General features: G+C 39.0%; 1 protein-coding gene across 1 annotated transcript in view; it reads left to right on the top strand.

Annotated features, from left to right (window-relative positions):
• Positions 1 to 6259: 6259 nt before the first annotated feature.
• LOC127623809 (DNA polymerase zeta catalytic subunit-like) overlaps positions 6260 to 25572 on the top strand; it is a 110686-nt gene continuing 91373 nt past the window's right edge. Inside the window, exon 1 of the mRNA XM_052098332.1 lies at positions 6260 to 6648. Within this exon, the coding sequence (XP_051954292.1) occupies positions 6510 to 6648 (139 nt within the window). The 5' untranslated portion in view covers positions 6260 to 6509. The remainder of the gene's footprint in view (positions 6649 to 25572) is intronic.

The following is a 25572-nucleotide window of genomic DNA, read 5'->3' as shown; positions in this document are numbered from 1 at the left end:
GGAGGGTGGGCACAGATGGTTGGCCACAGCCTCCTCGAGGGGCGGGGTTCCCTCGTAGCCTCTTTCTCTTGCGCCGTCTACCGAGGAGAGCGAGGAAGAGAAAGAAGGCTTCAGGCGAGCAGAGTGCGGGGCTTTCCACGATTTTGTGAGTTCGTCGTGAACTTCGGGGAAGAAAGGGGATGGTCTCTGTCGAGGGGCCTGCCGGCGCCCTGTAGGAACCACTCGTCCAGCCGGCTGCGGGCGGGTTCTTCCGGAGAAGACCAGTCGAGCCCGAGGTCTTCCACGGCTTTAGATAGGATGCGGACGATCTCCGAGTCCATGCTGGTGCCCGTGCTCGCGTCCGCTAATGTCGACGGCGCGGGGTCGAAGGCCGAGCCCGGCCAGTCGTCGGATGCAGCGTCAATGGAAAGGCTGTCATCCTTTTCACCGTCGTCCCCTGATGCGCCGAACGAGACGAGACCCACCGCTCTGTTGGAGGGGTGCTGGTCCGCCTGCGTGAAATGGACTGGCGGCGGGGAGTTCTCGGGTAGTGGTGAAGCACGCGGGGACTGGCCCGGCGTGACGTCACTGAATTCCGCGTGCTCTGGCGGCCTCTGTGAGCGGCACTTTTTCTTGCGCGGCTCGAACAGAGGGGACGGCAGCACGGTGGTAGCAGGCTCGTTCGCGGCGAAGGCGGCGAAGCGAGCGCGCAGCTCGGTGAGGCCCAGGGAGTCACATTCGAGGCATCCGCCTCGAGTGAGAGCAGCTTCTGCGTGGTCGGGTCCCAGGCAGCGAGTGCAGATAATGTGACGGTCCCCGTCAGGAAGAAGGCCTCTGCACGAGGCGCAGGTGGAAGGCATTTGGAACAACGCCTCGAAATTGCTCTTTTACTAAAATACAAAAGCGTATCAGAGGCGAACATTTGCAAAGTAGCTTAGCAAAGGATATCAGGGTGATGCGCGCCGGATGGCGAAGCAGAAGGCTTTGAAGGCGGCTGAAGGCGCCGGCGTCCTCTTAGCAGTCCTGCTGTAGGCTTGTCGACGGCGGGCGAAGAGACTCCAATAATCCGGAGGATCCAGCGAAGAGAAGGTCTTCGCTGAAGGAGATTAAATCTAAAGAACTCTCATGACGGGGCGCCTAATATATAGCCTTAGCCATGCCAATCTTGGCAGGCTCTGAGCGCGCGGGCGTGAAGCGCGCTCATTGGTCGCGCATTCAGAGTCGCCCCCGTCATTGGTTCGAGCAAGTTGCCGCAGCACAGCCAATGACCGAGCTGCCTCGCTCATTGCTGTCTGCTGTGCAGCTGCAATGCGTTTTACATAAAGACTTCAATATTTCTCGAGAAACGGAGTTTTCCCATAGCGTAAGCTACTTACGCAATAGGAGAGACCTCTCGAGAGGGAACAAAACTCTTTTGAGAAGAACAGTAACCAGAAGGTTATCTAATGCAGGTTTTGAATTCGTTTTTAAAGGTATTTTTGCCCCCTTTCCAGTTATCAGGTCTTGATGGACTGCACCAGGCATGACGACAATTTTAAGAAGAAAATAATATATATATATATATATATATATATATATATATATATATATATATATATATATATACCAGAAAATATTCTTTGAAAATGTTGTACATCCAGACATGTGTTAATCATTATCATGATTTTGCCTTTGCATATAAAAAGACTATATAAGCGAAGTTCCCTGTTTCCAGGTTATTCCCAAATAGTTCTCTGCTGCAAAATTTAATTAGCAAATGGTGGCACAGAAGTGCACCAGGAGTGCATTTATTTAATTCTCACTAATTTCCTTTTTTTTTTTTTTTTTTGCTGTAGTCGATTAAAAGCTTAACGTTTTGCCATTTTGGGCTTGGCCCATTTTTCTTTTTACCCAGGAGTGTATGTGACTATTTTATATCAACAAAAAACATTTATGAACATGGATTAACAATTAACAATTGATAAACATTTTAGAGGCACTATGGGAATACTCTTTTAATAACACCTAGAAGTTCTTTTAAGTGTGTTGCAACTTACAGTGGCATGCAAAAGTTTGGCACCCCTGATCAAAATTTCTGTTGCCGTGAATAGCTAAGAGAGAAAAATGATGGCCTGATTTCCAAAAGGCATAAAGTTAAAGATGACACATTTCTTTCCTATTTTAAGCAATTTTACTTTTTAATTTCCATCTTTTACAGTTTCAAAAAAATAAAAAAGGAAAAGGGCCCGAAGCAAACGTTTGGGCACCCTACATTGTCAGTATTTATTAATGCCCCCTTTGACAAGTATCACAGCTTGTAAACGCTTTTCGTGGCCAGCTAAGAGGCTTTCAATTCCTGTTTGGGATCCCCAAAGGATCTGCCTATTCTTCCTCGCAAAAGTCTTCTAGTTCTGTGAGATTCTTGGAACGTCTTGCATGCACTGCTCTTTTCAGGTCTATCCACAGATTTTCAATTATGTTTAGGTCAGGGGACTGTGAGGACCATGGTAAAACCTTCAGCTTGCACCTTTTGAGGTAGTCCATTGTGGATTTTGAGGTGTGTTTAGGATTGTTATACTGTAGTAGAAGAGATCCTCTTTTACATATGGCGTGATGTTTGCTTCCAGAATTTGCTAGTATTTCATTTACTCCATTCTTCCTTCTACTAATGAAATGTTCCCATGTGCCACTGGCTGCAACACAAGCCCAAACATGATCGATCCATCCCCGTGCTTAACGGTTGGAGAGGTGTTCTTTTCATGAAATTCTGCACCCTTTTTTCTTCAAACATACCTTTGCTCGTTGCGGCCAAAAAGTTATATTTTAACTTCATCAGTCCGCAGGACTTGTTTCTAAAACGCATCAGGCTTGTTTAGATGTTCATTTGCAAACTTCTGATGCTGAAATTTGTGGTGAGGATGCAGGAAATGTTTCTCTCATGACTCTTCCATGAAGGTCATATTTGTGCAGGTCTCACTACACAGTAGAACAGTGCACCACTACTCCAGAGTCTGCTAAATCTTCCTTAAGGTCTTTTGCAGTCAAACAGGGGCTTCAGTTGGCCTTTCCAAACAATGATTGTGAACCCTAACAAGCTAATTAAGGTCTGTGACCTTGGTAAACGTTATCTGAGAGCTCAAATATCTTGGGGTGCCCAAACCTTTGCATGCCACTGTATATGATGCATTTGTACAGCAAGAAATACTCTTCCAAAATCTAAAGATGTCCATGACGTATCTAATATCATTAAATATTGAAGTCCGTGTTTAAAACCCTGTATTTGACGGTTGTTTGAGAGAGAGATACAACAAAGGTCTGGGTGGCGTCAAAGGCAGGCTTCTTTGTTCCCACATGATTAAGGTTTCACAGGAAGTGCCAAGAAAACCATCATCATACCAAAATTCATTACAAACCACAACCTCCTACATACAGTACATAGAGAAAAATCACCTCATGTAAATCTTCTTTTTATACATTTGTTTCACAAACTCATTCTCCACTTACTCAAGCACTCACACACATCTTATCAGCCTGTTTCAGCTCTTCCTGTATAGGCCTGTTTGAGTGGGTCAGAGGCCAGGATGTTTGTGCTTTCCATTGACTTGAAATGACACCTGATACTTTATTATTGCGGTAAGACTATGATTAACTGCAACCCAGTGACCTGCTACCCCTGATAAATGCTATGTCGGAAAGGAAACAATAAACCACTAGTAAACATTATTCTTTCCCTGTCTCAGAGATACAGAAACATGGTTATTTATAAAGATGTTAGCACTGCTCATTAACAAGGTTTTCATTAAATGCTGCCAAGATGCAATGTATGGTATTATACGGGCTGGGGTCTGTGGGTAGCAGTGTTTCACATATAGAAATAAATTCTCAGAATAATATAATTAATATTGTGTAATGCAATTTATACCCATAACATGTACAAATACAACTGTGTTTAAAAAAACTGGGAAAACAGGGAGATGCATTTAAAGAAAAAAAAACTTTCAACTGTGTGTTTTTTTGCTATGTCCTTAATTTTTTTTATCTAAAAAATATGTATATATTTATGCGGTAAGATCTGTTTTAACTGTTTTATTCTAGTAAAAAATATGATGTAACATGACTAAATCAGCCTGAATACAGCCTGAATAGGTCACACTAACAAAAATAAGTTCAAGGGTTAGATCAGGTAGAAATATCTCCTTAAAGTGATAGTTCACTTAGAATGAGTAATTAAAATTATGTCATTATTTAATCACCCTCATGCCATCCCAGATGTGTATGACTTTCTTCTGCTGAACACAAATGATGATTTTTAGAAGAATATCTCAGCTCTGTTGGTCCATACTATGCAAGTGAATGGTGGCCAGCACTTCGAAGCTCCAAAAAGCACATAAAGGAAACATAAAATGAATCCATATGACTCCAGTGGTTTAATCCATGTCTACTGAAGTGATTCGTTAGGTGTGTTAGAAACAGGAACCACATTTTAGCCCACCTCCCCTTTTTTTATACCTTAAATCTCCACTTTCACATTCTTCTTTTGTGTTTTTTTGTGATTCACGTTTTTCATTCATATCTCCATGAGGAGAATTTATATAAAAAAGGACTTAAACATTGACCTGTTTCTCACCCACACCTGACATGGCACTGGTGTTGGATGGATTACTTTTATGCTGCCTTTCTGTGCTTTTTGGAGCTTAAAAGTTCTGGCACCTTTTACTTGATTTGAATGTAGGAGCTGAGATAATCTTCAAAAAAATATTTGTCTGTGTCCTGCAGAAGAAAGTAAGTCATACACATCTGGGATGGCATACAGAATGAATAAATGATGAGATAATTTTAATTTTTGAGTAATCGATCCCTATTAGGTAATGTTCTTTACAGTCTATTTGGAGGTTTGTAACTGTTTTCATGAAAGAGACACTTAAATGTTTTGGTGGTGGGAATGACATTCCAAAAAAGTTTTTTTTAATAAAATGGCAGACACCATGCTAAGGTCTTCCTGAGGCAAAATTTCATAGCATTTTTTGTCTTAAATACGCAGCGGTGTGTGCGTGTTCTGTTTTCTTCACACAGCACATGGTGTATTTCATTTCAGGAAATCTCTTCACTGACAATGTTGTCTTCTTGATGAACAAGTACAATAACTTTTGAAAAAGTTTTAAGGGGATACATTATTTGCTGTTTTTTTTTTTTGCACATTTTTTAAAGAAAAAGAAATACTACGAATTTTCACACATTATATAAATTATTTATTTCACTCTGTTTAAATCATCATTGTAATGAGTCATATTTTTATAATGGATTTTTTTTTTTATAGTTTAGGATTGAAAGTCTGGGTCTGAAACAAGGCATACAAACACTCAAATCTATACAAAAATGTATTTGAAAAGTAACAAGACTGTTTTAATATGATCTAAAAATAATAATATTTTTATATATAAAAAGACCAAAAAAAAATCTATTTAATAAAAATCACACCCTGACACATATACAGTGAAACAGTAGGCTACACTGTACTTGTATCATTTTTGTATTGATAACCACTAGATGACAGCAAAGATAAAGTACTGGTGCTGAGATTGTCGTTGTTTTTTTGCAGATGAAAATCCCGCCCCCTTTCCATGGCTTTGACCAATAAGCGTTCGCCTAACTCGACCATTCAGAAAAAGGTTTGAAATTTTCACATTTAATATTTCTTGATTTTGTTCACTTATTTTAATAAGGGATTTGTTATCCCTTATTTTTGACAAGTCTTTTTTTTTTTTACAGCGGGATCCAACATTTCAATCTAATTTATGGTGACACTGTCAATCGATTGTATGGGGATTCTGTAGTGTTCTTGAGGAATTTAGTCGATTACAGGCTACCGTCCTAAAAGTGAAAGCATACCACATCATTCCACAACAAACCTGACTCCATTTTTGTTTGTTTTTATAAGTCATTTGCGTCTGTCCTTCAATTTTATACATACAACAACAAAAAAATACAACATGAAGCGATTATTGCGTTCTAATATTCTCTCCCTCTTACAAGAGCAAATCAGAGCACACCCCTTGCATCCGAACCAATCAAACCGCGCTTCTTCCCCGGACCTGACCAATCAGAGTAGAGATAGCGCGGAGCCTCCAAGAAGTTGGGCTAAAACAATGAACTGGCAGACCCGTTGCCTGGGCAAAGTGAGCGCTCAGCACTGCAGTGCACTCGACGTGGATAGGGGAGGCATGGTGGTCATTGGGGTTGCCCAACAGTGTTGTGATCGTATTACAGAGGCGGGGAAGCCACACTGGGAGTGCGCATTGGAGTTCTGTTTTAAAACCAAACGCATAGCGTTTTTGAAACGTTTCGGTTGAGATCGAGGCTGTGATCTTGGACAGACACTTGCAGCATGGTATTGTCGGCAGATTGCGCTCCACGTTTCCAAAAATCATGCAGCTCTCCCACTATGCACACACACAGAGCATCGGACCTTTGAGGAATGGCTAGGATTCAACTACTGCTTTTGTCTCAGTCCCCATATTAAGTTCTATTATACTTGTCCTGCAGAACCGAACATGTTCTCAGTGCGGATCGTCACGGCTGATTATTACATGAGCAGCCCGATCAGAGAGCTGGACATGTGTTACTCCGAATTCAGAGACAGCGATATGAAGAAGGTGCCCGTGGTTCGGATCTTTGGGGCCACACCAGCAGGTATGCGCACATGCATTTTTGTGTTGATGTTATTTTCAGTAAACATCACTTAACACAACCTTTGCGGACGCTTTAGATCTTGTGTGCAAGCCTAGCTTTCCTTCTGGCGTTTCCCAGGGTTGTTATGATGGGTACATGTGTTAGGAAGTGAGGGAAGAAGAGATTTGGTGTTCTGTGTGACTCCATGCGCCATGTTGACAACACGGTCCGAGGGAAAGTCCATGTGGACGTGTTTACTCCGTCCATAAATCATTTGTGTTTGGCCATTTCTCGGTTATAGGATCACAGAAGCCAAACTCGTATCTAATTAAAGCAACAAATCACATCTGTTCTAGTTTGCATGTGTCTAATTACCTAATCATGTGATTGTGACACTGGCATGCGTTGCTGTTTTCTAAGGTTCCAGGGAGAGACAGACACCCCTTTCTAGAACCTGTCACCAGGGGCGTTGCTAGGATCTTGATACATTGGGGGCTTAGCCCAGTCCCCACCCCCCACCCACCCCGCCCGCTTTTGGTAACTACTTCTACTCATAGGCACATAATAATAAGCAATAATAATATAAATGGGGGGTCTGGAAATGGGGGGTCCCATGAAATGTTGGCCATTAAACACTTCATTTCCTGCATTCAGGTGCATTTTTTTTAGCATTTTAAATGATAGGCAAAAAGATAGAATGCTTTATTTGTAGAACTGTAACAGCTATTCACAGAAACACAAATAAATAATACATGAATATTAAATAATTAATAATGTATCCTGAATTTTACTTGTAACATTGGATAATGGGATAAGGTAGAGGTGACTTGTTGAGTCAGTGACATGAATCTAATTATCTATTAATCTAACCAAATTAACCTCAAAAACATGAAGTTTAGTACTGTTTTCCGAGCTCACTCACTTTGGGATTGTAGCCGAGGCCGTTTGCTGGCCTCAGGAGGTGGAGGACTGCCGTCTTGACGGCGCTTAAAAAATTGCCGGATATCCATTTTTACATTAGACGTTTGGGCTAGTGAGTGACGGATGAATCTTGATGAATCTTGATGCAGTCTGCTGCTTCCTGCTGATTGGTCAACAAGACAGCACGCTGTATATAGCTGGTAGTAGTCAATATCGATGCACGCGCATGGAGCGCATTATGAAAGACTTCGTCTTAGGTTTAAACAACCTATGAAACTATTAATGAACAATATGAAACTAAAACGACATAAGCTTAATTTAAAATGGCTTAGGAACTATCTATTTAGAGGTGGATAAACGCAATTTAGAGGTGGATAAACCCACTTTGGAGGTGGGTAAACGCTATTTCCGAATTTTGGGAGGTGCGTAAACGGCGTTTATGTGCGTTTAGCCTCCACTACATCCCTGAATAACGTTAATTTACACATCGTGTTTCAATCGCCAAATCAGATGTATAGGCTACTTCATCTACATTCCTCACGAGAAACGGATTATGGCTCACAAAATGGATTAGCTATAGGCGAAATAGTAAGGTCCCACGTACTTTATATATACAGTACATGTTCTGCATTCATACCACAGTGAGTAACTTATGGCGCTTTTCCATTATCAGTACCAGCTCGCCTCGGCTTGCCTCGACTCGGCTCGCTTTTCGCTCCGTTTTCCATTGCAGACAGTACCGCCACAAATAATACCCGGTCGTCATAGCGACACCGCAGGAAACTGCCGTGTCGTAATCTTATACGCGACACACATCCGCTACCCACACACACAGGACAATGGAGGAAATCGAGTGTATGCTGTTTTTGATCCTCGGGATGTGGCTGTTTCTCACAGCAAGAAGACAAACGTTGTTTCATGAGAGGCTGAGGGCAGCAAAACGAAACACTGCTGAAAAAAACAGGAGAGTTTGGGAATTACTACAGAGTTCAGACTACGAGACTAATCCGGTTGTTCAAAGCCGACGCAAGAGGTTAAGTTATGCTAACATAGCTAACGTTTGCATATGTGTAAATACTATACTATATGCAAAGTATTTAATCAACTTTGAATACTACACTGGACGGCTGACAGTAGAACAGCAGATCTACAACAAGAAAATATGTCGAGACACGGGTAGTGGTTGAAAACGCTTTTGGTAGACTGAAGGGAAGGTGGCGTTGCCTCATGAAAAGAAATGACTGTGATGTTACAATTGTGAAATCTATGATTCTTACTTGCTGTGCTTTGCATAACCTTTGTGAGAGTCACGGAGAGGACTATGACAATGACTGGGATGCACCTGCAGCAGCAGAGCCTGTGGTGGCAGTGGCACAGGGTGTTGAGGAGGAGGGCAGAGATGTACGAGAGGGACTGATGCGTTATTTTAATTGCTAAATAAATACATTATCATTAAATATGTTGTCTCTGCTGTTTTTCATTAAAGGTTATCACAGTATACAATCTGAAAATACTTGTTCAAACCCTTGTAAAAAAAGCAAACCATCAAAAAAAGACACTGTTTGTAATAAGTTTCAAAAAGGTTTTATTTAAACACGCATACAAATAGAAAAAAATATAATATTAATATAAATTCACACATCCAACTATATACATATGTTACATGTAGTGCAAACATTTAATTAAAATAAACAAAGGGGTTTCAGTCCAGGGGCGGTGGAACAGCATCCCGCCGGTTCAGTGCCTGGACAAGCTGGCTCAGGGTTCCCAGAAAGGCCTGGTTGAAGGACGACATTGCAGCAATCTCCTCTCTCCTTAAAGCCGCTCGAGTTCTCGGGCATGTGCTGCATCATCGAGTGCCATCTGTAAATGGCGCTCCCGCTGTGCCATAATAATAGTTTTGTAGGCTATATCTGCGCAAACTATTTAAAAATGGCGGAGTTATTCTGGATACTCCGTCTGGCGCGCGCAATGATGACGCAGTGAATAGTGACGATTCTCTCTGACCAATCAGCAGTCGGCATTGTTTTTACGTCACATTTTAGTATCGCCTCAGCCCGCTCAGAACCTCGCCGGAGGTGGTACGAAAAAAAGTACCCGAAAGCAGGTACAGGTACAACTTTTACACAGTGGAAAACCAAACAAAGTCGAGTCGAGTTGAGCCGAGGCGAACTGATACTGTGTAGTGGAAAAGCGCCATTACAGGGCTAGTAAGTTAGACCAGGGTTTGCTTAAGAGCCTTCACCGACCTGAGCTTAATGATGAGGGAACGGCGCCAGTAGATAACTCTTCTTGCCTCCCTCGTATCGTTCATGACTCCTTATTTTACTTTTTAAAAAGTGTCTAATGTCCATAATAGCTACCACCAGAAGCCACAAACAACAATGACAGTCAAGCCCTAAAGCTGTAAGTTAACCGATGACTCTTTCAGGCTCTCTCCTCTGGTGCGCACTCTAAATACAAGCATTCTGTAACCATAGTAACTTTGATCTGCTTGAACACATTTTAATCGTCTTTAATACATGATTCCAAAGGATAGATTAAAAGACCCGGTACATTTTTTTAAATAAATACAAAATTATTAAAAATTAATAATAATTATCAATAAATTCATTTTTTTGAGATCCGGGGCTATAAAAAAAACATCCGGCGCTGAAGCCCGGATGCCCATGTCTAACGACGCGCCTGCCTGTCACTGTACTAGAATGCTGATATTATCAGTGTATCTGCTACATGCATGGATTTATGCAATTAAAAGTCCCCATGAAATCAAAATTTGTGACTATTAGTCCCGTCTGTTAGTTTTGAGGCCATCTATTTGCTAGTGTCCTTGTAAAAAATCTTAAATTTAGGGTTGTCAATCCATAAAATCTGTAATAGAATTAATTACATAATGTGTCGATTAAAGGGATAGTTCACCCAAAAAAGAAAATTCTCTCATTATACCCTCATGCCATCCCAGATGTGTATGACTTTCTTCTGTTGTACAAATGTTTTTAGAAGAATATCTCAACTCTGTTGGTCCATACAATGCAAGTGAATGGTGGCCAGAATTTTGAACCTCCAAAATGGACATAAATGCAGCATAAAAGTAATCCATCAAACTGCAGTGCTTTACTCCATGTCGTCTGAAGTGACATGATAGATGTGGTTGAGAAACAGATCAATAAATAAAGTCGGCATGAAACAGAAGTTGTGACCGACTTTACTTACGTATTGCGAGGTATTTCCGAGTGAAACGGCTTATTGAACAAGAACAAAATGAGGGCGGGGATTTTCCCCTCTCCTTTTCTCCCCAATTTGGAATGCCCAGTTCCCAATGCACTCTAAGGGGGCTTTCACACTTGGTTCGATTGCCTGTTCCGAACCCGAGTTCGATTGCTCCCCCCTGCCCCCGATGGACTGTGTTCACATTATATATTTGTATCCGAACCGCGGTACGCTTGCGTCATGAAGCTGCAGCTGGTGCGTAATCGTGTTGCTTGATAACCGCGAAATGAAAAGGCGTCAAAATTCAATGAATAGACTTGCTCGGTTCACATTTGTTCTTTTTTTTTACCTTTGGTTTTGTTTTCAACATCAAGATACAGAAACACACTTGCGTCTCTCTGCCGCAAAAATACTGAAATCGTTCAAAAGACAGCGGGCTGTCCGCCGAAGACAATTTTTGCGAAGGCAAGCAGAAATCATCTCTCTGCTTGCAGTGCGTGTGCGTCAATCCCACTTTTCGTCAAGGTAAGTGTATACACACACACACACACACATGCACACACGAAAGTAAACTCTTTCCGCTCATTTTGAAAGTGACGCGTGTGAGACTGACGACCACATTATACGTCATCAATAGCGGTTCACTTCCGTGGTTTGGTTCGATTGCGTTCATATCAGCAGCGAACCGTACTGGAGTTCACATGAACTGTACCCCAGACCACCTTTTTAAGCGGCCCCGAGTACGGTTCGCGGGTGCGCACCCGAGTTCGGAAGACAGCGTTCACATCATCCAAACGAACCGAACTCTGACGTCATTCGAACCGGGGTGCGCACCAAAAGTGCTAGTGTGAAAGCCCCCTAAGTCATCATGGTGGCGTAGTGACTAGAAGAATATCTCAGCTCTGTTGGTCCATACAATGCAAGTGAATGGTGCCCAGCACTTTGAAGCTCCAAAAAGCACATAAAGAAAACATAAATGTAATCCATATGACTCCATTGATTTAATCCATGTCTTCTGAAGCGATTTGATAGGTGTGGGTGAGAAACAGGATCCACATTTTAGTCCCTTTTTTTTACCTTAAATCTCCACTTTCACATTTTTCTTTTGTTTTTTTTGTGATTTGCATTTTTCATTCATATCTCCATGAGGAGAATTTATAGTAAAAAAAGGACTTAAACATTGACCTGTTTCCTCACCCACACTTATTATGTCACTACTGAAGACATGCCACTGGTGTTGGATAGAATAATTTTATGCTGCCTTTCTGTGCTTTTTGCAGCTTATAAGTTCTGGCACCATTTACTTGATTTTAATGTACAAACATAGCTGAGATATTCTTCCAAAAACCTTTGTCTGTGTTCTGCATAAGAAAATAAGTCATATACATCTGGATGGCATACAGAATGAGTAAATGATGAGAGAATTATAATTATTGCAACGTTTTTCTGAGTGAAATGGCTTATCGAACAAGATAAAAAAGTAGGGTGGGGCCTTTTGTCCCCTCCCCCTTTCTCCCAAATTTGGAATGCCCAGTTCCCAATTGTGCTCCAAGCCCTCATGGTGGCGTAGTGACTCAATCCAGGTGGCGGAGGACAAATCTCAGTTGCCTCTGCGTCTCAGACCGCCAATCTGCGCATCTTATCGCGTGGCTTGTTGAGCGCATTACCGCGTAGACCTTACGCGTGTGGAGGCTTCACGCTATTCTCTGCGGCATCCATGCACAACTCACACGTGCGCCACCAGAGCGAGACCACATTATAGTGAACACGAGGAGTTTAACCCAAAGTGACTCTACCCACCCTAGCAACCGGGCTAATTGGTTGCTTAGGAAGCCTGACGAGTCACTCAGCAATCAGCTTCAAGCTTTTGACTCCAGGTGTGGTAGTCAGCGTCTTTATTTGCTGAGTTACCCAGGCCCTTATAGGGTGGGGGACAAGAGATTATCCACCGGTTGTTGATTGGATTGTGAAAAGTTGGAGTTGCATAGTGGAATGGAGGCAGATGTGTATACGAGTTTGCAGGACACTAGTGATGGGCATTCCAGCTCTTTTCAGTGAGTTGGTTCCTTCGGCTCAGCTCACCAAAAAGAGCCGGCTCTTTTGGCTCCCAAACGGCTCTTTAAAGAAAAAAGTATTTTTTTCAAGTCAAACCGTTTGTGATAGTTTGACTATAATTGATGTTAAAACTATTTTTAAATGAAATCATACTTCACCTTAACCACAATGTATTTAAAATTCATTGGTTTGTTATGAAAAAAGAATGCTATGAAACATTTGCATTTATTGCATTTTGCAAGTATACATTTTTATTGTATATAAACAAAGTGCATATAAATCTAACCATTCAAAACAAATACAATCTGAGCAGCATAAAGTTTGCGGGCCTTTTCTGCATATTTCGGTGCCGTTTTGTGGTCCGTTATGTGTAACACGGTGGCTCAGTAAGTACCTCCTATAGAAAATTCTACCTATTTACTTTCCTGACTGTCCAAGAGAATTGGCATTTTCTCTCCAACTCTTCTCTTTCTCGACCCGGTTGTGCTAAAGTTCAGATAAAACATCAAATACGCACTGGTGCTCCGGCCAATGTTCCACTAATTCTTCCTCCATTTCTTCGGTCCAGTGAGACTTTCTTGATACCGCAGGCCTGTTGCAGGTACATCAGGACTCACACTGAATCTTCCTGTGCCCCGTTTCTTGCTCTCTCATTGGCTGTAGGTCAACGATGCATTTGTATTCAGTTAAAACATTTCATATTGCATGATTTGGAATCTCAGACAGGTCCAGATATTTAACATTCTAGATATCTCGCTGACATCGGCGACGTGTCGGCGCTTCTCTCAAATCGTGTCATTGATAGATAAATCGTGTCATACATTGCGATCGTCGCTCATGGGAGCGAGCCGCTTTTGTCGGCGATCTACACAAAACTATCGACGAGCAAAAAACGGGCTTAAAATCGTGTAGTGTAAACTCGGCATTACAGTGAAGATACTGCTTATCTCTGCACTGTCTGCAGAACTACCTTCAGCTCTGTAAACAGTGTCGTTCTAGTCGGAACGTGCTCTGCTGGACAAAATACGTTATGACATGAATTATAAATCGCCCCAAATAAATCGGTCGGGCACTACCAATTGCATATGTTAGCAGAGCAGAGTCAGTCTTTTCACTGGAAGGTCAAGTCATGATATATTGATTAAAGATTACGAGGTCAAAAAATATAGAAAAAAGAAAATATGCATGGACGAATCCTTCATAATAAAAGCAGTAAGATGCATTAGTAATATAAATAGGGTCAGTTTTGATTTCATGCTGACATTAAGTCCTTTTCTACTATAAATTCTCTTCCCTGCCCAGTAGGTGAAGATATTCACGAAGAATGTGAGTCGCCAAAATAAAAAGAAGAACTTTTAAAAGGACTCAAATATTATTCTTATACAGGAATGCTGACATATTCTTTATTCAATTTTTTTTAATTTCTGTTCTGCAGAAAAAAGAAAGTCAATCACATCTGGGATAGCATTAGGGTTAGTAAAAGATGAGCGAATTTTCATTTTTGGGTGAACTCTCCCTTCAATCATATTTATTACAATTTATAGAATATATATCAATATTTGCTGTGAAAAGTCCCAAAATAAAGATAATTCTAAATATATAATAGTTGTAATATTCAGATTATGATTAAAATATTTTACATTATTGTGGCTGACAATTACAGCATTGATTAGACATTACACAAAGTGAATTTGTTTTGCCTACACTAGACAATAAACCATTTCCATTTGAAAATGGAAATGGCACATTCTTTCACTTGACACATTCTGTCTGCATGACTGAAGATTTTTGTGTAGTGTGTACGCGTCAGACACTTGAGTTGGGTCGCGTTTCAGCGTCTCGTGTCATTTAACAATACCCTGTCTAGCGGCGACTGTAGACAGATGCCCCGGACCAATTTTGCATTGTATGTGCTGGCGCTACTTCTGCCTACAAGAGAAATAAACAATTTGGGACGCTCACTTCAACACGTCAAGGTGTAGATGGGGTGTCAGAGACCAGTTAGAGTTAAAGTAGATTAAAACTTTGAAAACTACGTCTCAAGATCCCAGCATTCTATTGTGCTCTGGCCAACTGTCTTTGAACACAAAAGCAGGTAGGTTGTATAAGGCTCCGCATTCATTTTGTGCTGCCTGCTCTTGTTTTATGAGGCGCGTTCTCTCAAGCTGAGGCTGCCCCCTGCTGACTGTGGAATGCAAAATCATCAACGCTTATTATAGAATTTAGGGTGCATGATTTATTGACAATTTTTTAAAAATGTTATTTTTCACATATTTAATCACATTCATTTACGCTTTAAATTGACAGCCCTAGTTTAATGATAATTTTCAATCTTTCTCTTCTGGCAAGAGGAACTGGGACTCACTGGCATATCCACATGTTTGTGCTTTACTTGTAGTCTGTTGATTTAGGGCTGTCACTATCGATTATGTTGGTAATCGAGTAATCTAACAAATTTTCTGATGATTGAGTAATGTGAAAAATTATTTAATAACTCAGATTATGTAAAGTTGTCGAGGTGAAGTCATGTTTGGCTAAAATGCATTAATGTTTTGGGGCAATTCCATGCAAAGGTCATCTTTACCATGAAAAAATAAAGTTTTAACCAAAAGAACAAAACCCTTTTTAAGTTGTCCATTTAGGTCTGTAATATACTGTATTAATGTGCTTTAACAAAAATTTTAAGAAAATTGCCTTGTTTATCCACCAGATATGAGGTGAGCAACAATGCTTAAATTACATTTTCAACCAGCCATATTTCATGCTTTCAAAAAAAGGTATCAAAGACCCCCCTTTTTTAACTTTATTTTAACAGTAAGCATTTTGCAGAAAGATGGAGGCATGCCTGAAAAATAAATATACTAATTTGGTCATAACAGCACTGCCTGTTGAATTTATAAGGGCTATAATAAAGAGGTCTTGACGCTTCAGTGCACTGTCACGTCCATAACGTTTTAAAGGTTTAGTTTATTTAATATGACAATTATAAATGCAAATAACTTGAAACTTTATTTACAAAGCTAAATTATGTTTATGCTTATTAGGATAGACAATTCATCTGACTACTTTGCTCTGAACAACCATAATAATGCGTTACGGACGCTTCATATTAAATCATGCATATGATTGTGATCTGTTTCAAGACAGAAATGATTTTGGCCACTTAATTTCAAGTTTTGTTTTGTAGAAAGACTTTATTTAAAGTGAATTTCGTTTTGTATAAATTGTATCTTAATTTTAATCAAAGTTTCATCAACCAATTGCCTGGATTTAATAAATAAGCAAATATAGCATGGAGGTGCGATCACTGGCAACACGTAAACTTGAGCGCGTCTCATAACTGAACAGAAACTCAAGGTATGCCTCTCAGAAATATAGCCTATCTATAGAAAGATTGCAAAGATCAAAACGAAAAGAAATAGGCAACTCTCTGATTGTGTAATCTGTATGTGCTTTTTCCACCACCACGTCCCTTTAGAGGCTCGGTACGATCACGCTGACAAAATAATAATAATAATAATAATAATAGGCTAATAATATTGCGTGTCAATTATTTTGTCAAATCATTTTTATACGAAATAAAATGTGATGATTTTGACTCGCGACTGTGCATTAAAATCCATAAACTGGCCGAAAACCGTGCGATCATTTACACACAAAAAACGTAGGCGTTACATGATTGCTAGTGACTCACATCTACGGACAATAATGTCCATCGGTTCACCTGACTGTGGAGGAAACCTGTGATTTGAACTCCTATATGACAAACATTAATTGTTAATGTATTTTAATTTTGACTGTCTTCCGTAATAGTCTCTGCTTTAATATTCCGTCTCTGTGTTTATAGTAGGCTATTCACGTCCTAGTCGAGAGGCGCCCTGCAATTGCGCGAGGAACCTGATTGGTTTAGGCGCGAAACAGGCACCCTCTAATTCGCTCGCGCTTCCTGTCATTCAAGCTCAGGTTTTGACAGCTCGAAGATAGCGTTATCTTAAAGCTAAACGCCTACCACAACGACAGATGGATAAAATGGTAAGATGATACTAAAAACCGCACACAATCAGGGAAAATAAATTTAATAAAAATCTAGTTATATTAATGTGTCATATCAAATAGCCTTGTCACCTCAGAGTCATCACCTCAGATAAGATACCATGACAATATAACAACCTACTTTATAGCAGGCTATACATATGTGTGTGTGTGTGTGTGTGTGTGTGTACACACATACATATTCACACATACATATACATACATATACACACACATATGTTAAATAATTTTATAAAAATTATAAATGCCAATGGACCTAATACTAGGCTGCTACACTATAGGTAAAAGGTATGTCCAATGCTGAACGTCAGAAAGCTTTCAGGGAAAGGCACAAAAATGATGAAAACTACAAAGAAAAGGAAAGGAAAAGAAAGAGAGAGGAAAGGACCAGAAAAAAAACTCTGCAAACTAATGAGGAGAAAGAAAGAGTTTGCACTCTTGCAAAAGAGAGACAAAGGAAAAGGAGACTCCGTTTTAAACGTCAACATTTAGATGAACAAAGGGCTCCTGTCCCGGCATACAAGAGTAAGCAGTCTCTTGGGAGGGCAGTCAAACGAGTCCTCACTGCTCTTTCTCAAAGTCCAAACAAAAAAAAAGCAGTGATGAAAAATATTTTTGACACAGTTGGATGTGTTGAGCACAGTGAAACGAAACAAGTAGGCCTATCAGTTACAACATACCACATTAAAGAAAAGGTTAAGCAATTTTATGTCCGGGATGACATCTCACGACAGGCACCTGGGAGGAAAGATTCTGTTACCATAAAAGAAGATGGAGATAAGAAGACATATCAAAAGAGGCACTTAACTATGTCTATTTTAGAGGCATATAGAGTCTTTCAGCAAGAGTACCCAGAGATTAAAATCGGAAAATCTAAGAGCTGTGGTCTGCAGTCCTGACTCTCCGGAGTGTATGTTAAATGGATGTGAAACATGTTGTGATGCATCCCAGATGAAGATAAGAACATCCAAACAACATGGCATTCATGGGAATCTGAAGGGGGGTTTCAGGTTAAGATAATGAAGAGTGGAGTATTGCGCGGTGTGTTCGCATTGCTGCTGGCGTCGACCACTAAATTTCTTAAGCACTGCTTCATAAAAAGAAATCAAAGTGCAGTTTTCCAACAGAAGATGAAAGAGGCAAGTGAGACTACAGTGGTGTTACAGATTGATTTTGCAGAAAATTACACTACTGCATATCAAGATGAAATCCAGGCAGCCCACTGGACCAGCAGACAAGTCACACTTTTCACTGCTGTTGGATGGAGCAAAGCAGAGGTGCAATCCTATGCTATTGTCAGTGATACACTGGAGCATGAAAAGAAGGCTGTTGCTACATTTCTCTCCAAGGTGGTGGATGACCTGATGAAAAAAAAACCAAGCATGGAAAAGTTGCACATCTTCAGTGATGGAGCAGCATCGCAGTTTAAAAACAAATTCATTTGGTCATTCATGTCCACAATTTTCAGGAACATCTTTCCAGACCTTAAGGTATGACTATTCAAATGTTATTGTATCATTATGGACTTGTGTGTTAGAAGGTTACATATGGTGTTCTTTAGTGATATTCATTTGACTCTTTAATCCAGGTGGAATGGCACTTCTTTGCCACAAGTCATGGAAAGGGAGCCGTTGACGGAGTAGGTGGGACAGTGAAAAGGTGCGTTAGATCAGCTGTGCTAAGCCGCAAGGTAATTGTGAACAATCCACAGTCCTTTGTGGAAACAGCTGCACATTACTGCCCGAACATTATTATTAAACTCGTTTTGGAAAGGGACATCCAGATGTTCACACATGAACACCAGCTAGACCGTCTGTGGACTAATGTAAGACCTCTCATAGGTAAGTATTGGATAGCAATTTGTGCTCCCTAATGAATGTGTACATAATGTTATTCAAAGCGATATCTGTATTATTATGATGACCTCTTTGCACTCTTTCTTAGGAACCCAAAGTGTGCACCACATTGAGCCCACCTCTTGGGGCCTCATCAAACATAGTCCGTATTCATCCTCAGAGGCAGCAACACACGTGTTTCATCATTCAAGTGAGGTTGAGCCTCAAGCCCACCCATGTGAGCCATTGGGCAACATAAAAACAGGTGATTGCCTGCTGATCAATTACAAAGGAAAGAAGTCCAGCAGGCAGTTTGTCGGCCTTGTCACTGATTTGGATTCTGGTGGTTTTGAAATGCAATTCCTAAGGAGAAACGATGAACTGGGCTTTGTCTATATCCTGCCCACAAAGGAGGACAAGTCGTGGGTGGAGAAAGGACAAATTATCCACCATCTCAATCCTTTCGTTGACAACAGAGGCCGTTATAATTTCAAAGAGGCTGTACTGGCAGAATGAATGAATGAAAAATATTCATTAGTTAAGAAGAATTTTCATGAATTACAATTATAAAGATGAAAGTGTTAAGCATGAACGAATGTAATACATAAATCAAATAAATACCTTCACCCTCATCTTCTCTTATTGTCAATTATTTTACATATTGAATTAAGATGTACAGTAAGATCCAAGCTAAAAAAATAACTAATTCATAATTGGGGGGTCTTCAGAATCATTTCAGACAGTCTTCTTAATGTGAAAACACAGCCATTATGTGTCAACAAAAGTGCTATGATGGTTTGATTGTTGATTTTCCAAACAGATTCTATGTATTTCAGACGCATCACATCCATAACAGGGTTTTTGTCACATCCATAACGTTGGTTTTTCCTCATAATACACTTCATAAAAATATATATATTTTAAACATTGATATTTTTATGTTCAGCTAAGACCCCTTCATCATGTGGATAGTAATATTTATACATTGGATTTAAAAGTTCACAGACTTCAAAGGAAATCGTACAGTATACCAAAAACTCTGTCATTTCCCGTCACATCCATAACGCATGCATATTTTCCTTTTTTGGGGGTGCTTAAATATATTTAAGAAAAACATATTTTGCCTGTCAATTCCCCAGATTGGGTGCTCTCTGAGAATATGCATTTCCAATTTAAATATTGTAAGAAGTTTTTTTTTTCTGAGACATTTCACCTGTCATTATGAGTTCAAATGTCACATCCATAACGCTGGAATTACCCTTTGATGCATTTTATGATTGAATAACACAAAATAATATCTAAAGCCAACAGACACACAAAGCATATCTATAATATAAAAATATGTATTCAAGCTGATAGAGTTTGGCTTCTCCATGTGTGCTCAACCTTTTAAATGCAAGATCTACTTTTTTTTTTTACTAGTTCAACAAGATTTGTTGATTCAGCAATTTTGTAATTGAGTAAGTTTTTGAAATTGAGGAATTGCATTAAATCGAGTAATCGTGAAAGCGCTATAGTGATCTGTAAATAAGATGACGAGAGAACCTGAATGTCCAAGAATATTGGTGAACATTTATTTCTTTGTGCTGAACCATTTAGTGGAGTTGTCAGGGTGGTGTGTTGTCACATGTTCAAACACAAACATCAGTACTTTGGTATTTTGGCACAATCACCTGGTAATATGTCTAATACTAATACAGTTTTTGTTCCAGTGTTTGTTCCATATGTTAGGCTGATTAATCACACTTCTGCTGCTGTCAGTCTTTGATTTTAGAGACATTATTTTTAGGCTTAAGATCAATGCCTTTTTCTTGCATTTGAAATAATCAGAAAATGTTTATTGACGTGTATCGAATGTTTTTCAGATTTAAATGGTGCTGTTCATTGCACAATTGTCTTTGTCTCAACTAGGGCTGAAACGATTAGTCCACGTTATCGACAACGTCGACAATAAAACATTGTCGACAAAAATATTAATTGTCGAATAGTCGTTTGATCTCATTTAATGTAAAATGGGATCACATTAAACTCTAATGATGATGCATGAGAGCAGAACTGCAGTTAGTGTCTGACTGAGGAGAGGAAGAAAACAGCTCACAGTCCAGATGCAATCTAAACTTTCCAAACATCTTCATCTTATGTAGATCACAAAGTACAAGGGAATTATACAAAAATACCAAATAAGTAAATACAGAAGCACTCTCGATGTGGAATAAGTGAAGTCGGAGCTCCGAAGTTACATCTTAAATGCAGTTATATTTAATGCGTTATAGCTTTATTAAAGTTCAAATAATACGGAAGCAGATCATGTAAATAACTACAAACTCTGAAACTGGCATTTCTCTGTGAGGTCAGCACCTCTTCTATGAGTTGCGCGAAGTGTCACGATCTAAGGGGAAGAGGTTGAAACTGCACTGATGCACACTGTGTCGCGTGGACGCTCGTCCCTCAAACCCGCACTTGCTGCAGCTAGACTATAACGTGATGGCTCACGACTTATTGAATCATAAAATATGTCATTGTGCATTTCTTATCGTGAAGAAAATTGGCAATACGCAGCTTTATAATTAAGAGAGAGTTTGTTTGAAGTGAACAGAAAGGTGATAGAGGAAGTCTTCACCACATTATACATGGCAACAAAATAAGTTTAGGATTTGTTTTGGCTTCTTTCCAATAAAAATATCTATCATTTAAAACAATGTACTTTTTCTTTAGCAGCTATACTGCAGAAGAAAAAATAAGATATTTAGACTTGCTTTTAGAGGATCTTGAATATAAGTATATTTTGTCTTTACTGCACTCGCAGAAGTATAACCAAGTGAAAAATACACTTATATACAAAATAAACTTACTGTATATTTAAGATACATTCTCTGAAAGCAATTCTAAATATATTATATGTTGCTTCTCAATTAAATGTATCTTATTTTAAGGATTTTTTTACAGTGAATTTCTTTACTGAATTGAACTAATAAAATGTATGTTTCCCCCTTTACTTCAGTGAATGTCATTTAGAAGTATTTTTAAAAGATGATTTTGTCCTCTTTATTGTTAGTAAGCACGTTTAATACAATATTTTAAGCCGGGGCACAAGCTGAATAATCGGTTAAGAGCTAATGATTAATTGTTGCAATAATTGCAGAATAGTCGAATAATCGTTCTAATAATCATTAGATTAATCGATTATCAAAATAATCTTTAGTTGCAGCCCAAGTCTCTACATTCATATTTCTCAACACAACTTTGGTAAAGTGTGAGCTGTAGGGTAACTTAAAGGGGGGTTGCTCACTGCCATGTCTGGCGGACGACGTGTCATGTTAAAAAATACGAAGCAGTTATTTTCTATGAAGGTATGCAGGGGCGCCTGCAGCTGTACGGCCATAAGTACTTTGCGTACATGAGCGCTCCGACTGACCTGAGAAATAATCATTCATAGCCTGCAAACTCATCAATGTCACTTTGTTCATTCTTGAAGTACAAAAAACTTCGTAACAACTTTGGACTGCCTCCTACACCACATCGACATATCATGTGTGTGATACCCATGTCCCGTCCTTCCCACGACACTTCTCGTCCTATGTGTGACCAACTGCAGTCAATATTATATCACCCCCTTGTGGTCTCCAGAAGCTATTACGCCAAACTACATATAATGGAAGTTTAACTGAAAGTGAATCTGAAAGTACATAAATTTGGATTCTACATTAATTGTTGGCTAATGTTAATATGTCGATGCCTTACAAACGTATTGAGAAAATAGCATGCCGATCAATAATCGATGTGTTGATATTTTAAGACATTCCTAATTTGTGTATTTTTTTTTATGATTAAACATTTTAAAAATGTTGTACTGTGTTGGATCACTTGCACCACTTGATATCCAGTGAAAAGGATCCTGATTATTTTTGGTAAAAAATATAAAAGATGCACAACAGAGCTTTTCAACATTATTGAAAACATTAAATTAAATCAGATAAACGGAGTCTGCCATGGCTAAATCACAACATGCTGATAATCAGTACTGGTATTTAGCTTTTGTGATATTGCTTACAGATAATAATACTAATAATATAACCATTTAATATTGTACTATTGTTATTAGAAGTATTATTGCTACTTTGAATATTACACATTTATACAGTAGTAATATTTATCTGTCGTAATGTCTTCAATTTCACACATCCAGATAAAGCTCTCATTTCAGTGGGACTTTTATTTTGAAAGACCTTTGAATATTATATACTATAGAAGGTATGTAATGGTCACACTTGGTCATATCGAGAGCCATATCAATATTTTGATACAATTTTTTCATTTTATATTATTATTTTCAAGTTTTGATTTCATCTCAAAACTCTCACTTTACATTACATTTGGCTAATGGCAGCATACTTTTAATATGGTATCGAAATTAACAACAACATGATATCGTACCATCTTAAATGTTTTGGTATCGTGATATTTCGTTAGTACCGGTATACTGCGCAACCCTACTACCATTTTTTTGTCATTCTGTATTCTTAGCAGCCCGTTGAACTCTCAGAAAGAACAGACTAAACTACATGCCGCATCTCTACTGTAAAAATGAGAACCTGCTTTTGCATAGATTTGTTCTTGTGGCTAAGCTCGAGTCTTCATTTAAGGCACCTGTTTTTGCTTGGAGAATGAAAAGGGCGTGTGATCTCTTACAGGGATAGTTCACCCAAAAATGAAGCTTTTGTCATTTACTCACCCTCATGTTGTTTCTTGTTTGACTCCCTTCTGTGGAACAAAAAAAGCAGATGTTAGGCAGAATGTTCTCAGTCCCTGTTGAATTGTATCTTTTTTTTTTCCCCCCCTTTCTGCATAACATCTCCTTTTGTATTCAGAAATTCATGAATTGTGAGTTAATGATGACTGAATTTGTAATATTGGATTAACTGTTGATTTTTGAGCCACTCTTTGTCTGCAAACACAATCCAAAATCATACTGAAACTCAGCATTCATTCAGAACCAAGCCCTCATCACAACAGCTGATCGCCAGCCTCACTCGGAGCAGACTCTCCCTTCTTTTGTTCAGCAGAGAGCAGTACTGAGCATGCTCACAGAGGAGGTATTAACCTGTGTATGTCCAGGGGAGGCTTTAGGCTGGAAATGTTTTAAGCTTTTGTGAGGTTCTGCTGCACAGAAACTCAATTTTTGGTGCCAAGAGGTGTGTAGGTGTGAGAGATGGGTACTTACTATAATTCCGTATTTTGTTGTATTATAGTAAAATTTAACTGGCTCTTAAAAGTGAGTAAATTTGTTCACAAAAAATAGTTTAGGCAAACATTGCTTTTTATTACTGTATTGTTGTAGTGGTGCATCTAAATGAATAGGATAAAAAACATTGTTGTGTTAATTTAGGGGAAAAACTGAAAAACATGCCTTCAATATTTTTAGATTTTTATTAAGTGCATTGAACATTTTGAAAATATTGTTTTTCCAAAGCACTGCGATCTTCATTTGAATATTGATTCGGCAATCCCAAGATCAATCTTTTACGTTGACATAATATGCTTCAAAATATATGCAAGACTATACATGTACTACAGATTATATAAAATAAATATATCCATACATAAATCTTGACATTCAAACCCATGGAACAGCGCTGAAAGAAGTCTACGACAGTTAAAGAAGAGGCAATTATAACCAAAACAGGGAACCGTAAATATAACTAAATATATATAAAGAAAAGTTATTATAAAGAAAGAAAAAAAGGCCATAAGACCAGAGAGAGTGTGTATTATGGAGGGGGGAGGGGGGAGGGGGATCTCCTTAATTCAAATCAGTAGACCTTTGAACTTCACCTAAGTTTGGGCCTAGAGTCTAATGGTGTCCTCTCTTGCACCGTGAATGTGTGCAGTGGACAATTCGAGATACACCATATCTATAAATGTGAGAACCCAATATTGCTTATTAAGAGAACGTGGAGGTTTCCATCTCATAGCTGCTAATTTCTTGGCAGCTGTCAAGCCAGCTAAAAACCCTAATTTCTGAATTTTAAGTTGTATATCAGAGAGATCATTTAAAATAAAAACAGATGGGGACAAAGGGACCAAGACATTTAATATAGTGGACACATTTTCTTTAACCCTCTGTGGTCTGAGGTTGTTTTGGGCCCTGGAGAAGTTTTGACATGCCTTAACATTTGTCCTTTTTTCCATTGCTTAAAAACATATTAATGGCAAAAGTCTGATAACACTATATTCAGCACAAACTGGGCTACAATAATATGTGAGCAACATGTATGTACAGGTTTGTATTTTTGAGAAAAAAAGGTTTATGCATGGTTTTTGAAAAAACAAAAATTTTAAGTCACTGAAATAAAGCCATATAACACATACTAAACATTTGTCCACAAGACTTTTGAGAACTGGATCTTGTAGCCTAGAGGTTTTGCTACAAAATGATGTGAATACCTTCCTGATCACTCATTCATACCAAACAATATAGTAATTTAACCTTTGTAAGACACTTTTAGTGTTAGAAAGGTCATATGCGAGGAGGCATGAACTATCAAGAATATGGATTGTAATTCACACCCGAGGAGACAAAAGACCCCTCCCCTGGGCCTATCACTGAGGAATGTGACAGAAAGAGAATGAATATGAGGAGACTTAATGATCAAAATCAAGTTTTAAGTTAAAAGAAGTAATCGGACTATACATTTTCTTTACATAAAGACTTTACTTAATTTTAGACCTATACTACTATTTAAAAGAAGTCTCATCTGCTCACCAAGAATGAATTTATTTGATCCAAAATACAGTAAAAACATTGTGTGAACTCATTTTACGATTTAAAAGAACATTTTTCTATTTGAATATATTATAAAATGCAATTTGT

This window comes from Xyrauchen texanus, chromosome 30, assembly GCF_025860055.1.
Source record: "Xyrauchen texanus isolate HMW12.3.18 chromosome 30, RBS_HiC_50CHRs, whole genome shotgun sequence".
Classification (NCBI taxonomy): Eukaryota; Metazoa; Chordata; class Actinopteri; order Cypriniformes; family Catostomidae; genus Xyrauchen; species Xyrauchen texanus.
The sequence above is the reverse complement of the archived record's forward strand: the minus strand, read 5'-3'. Positions and strand labels throughout refer to the sequence as shown.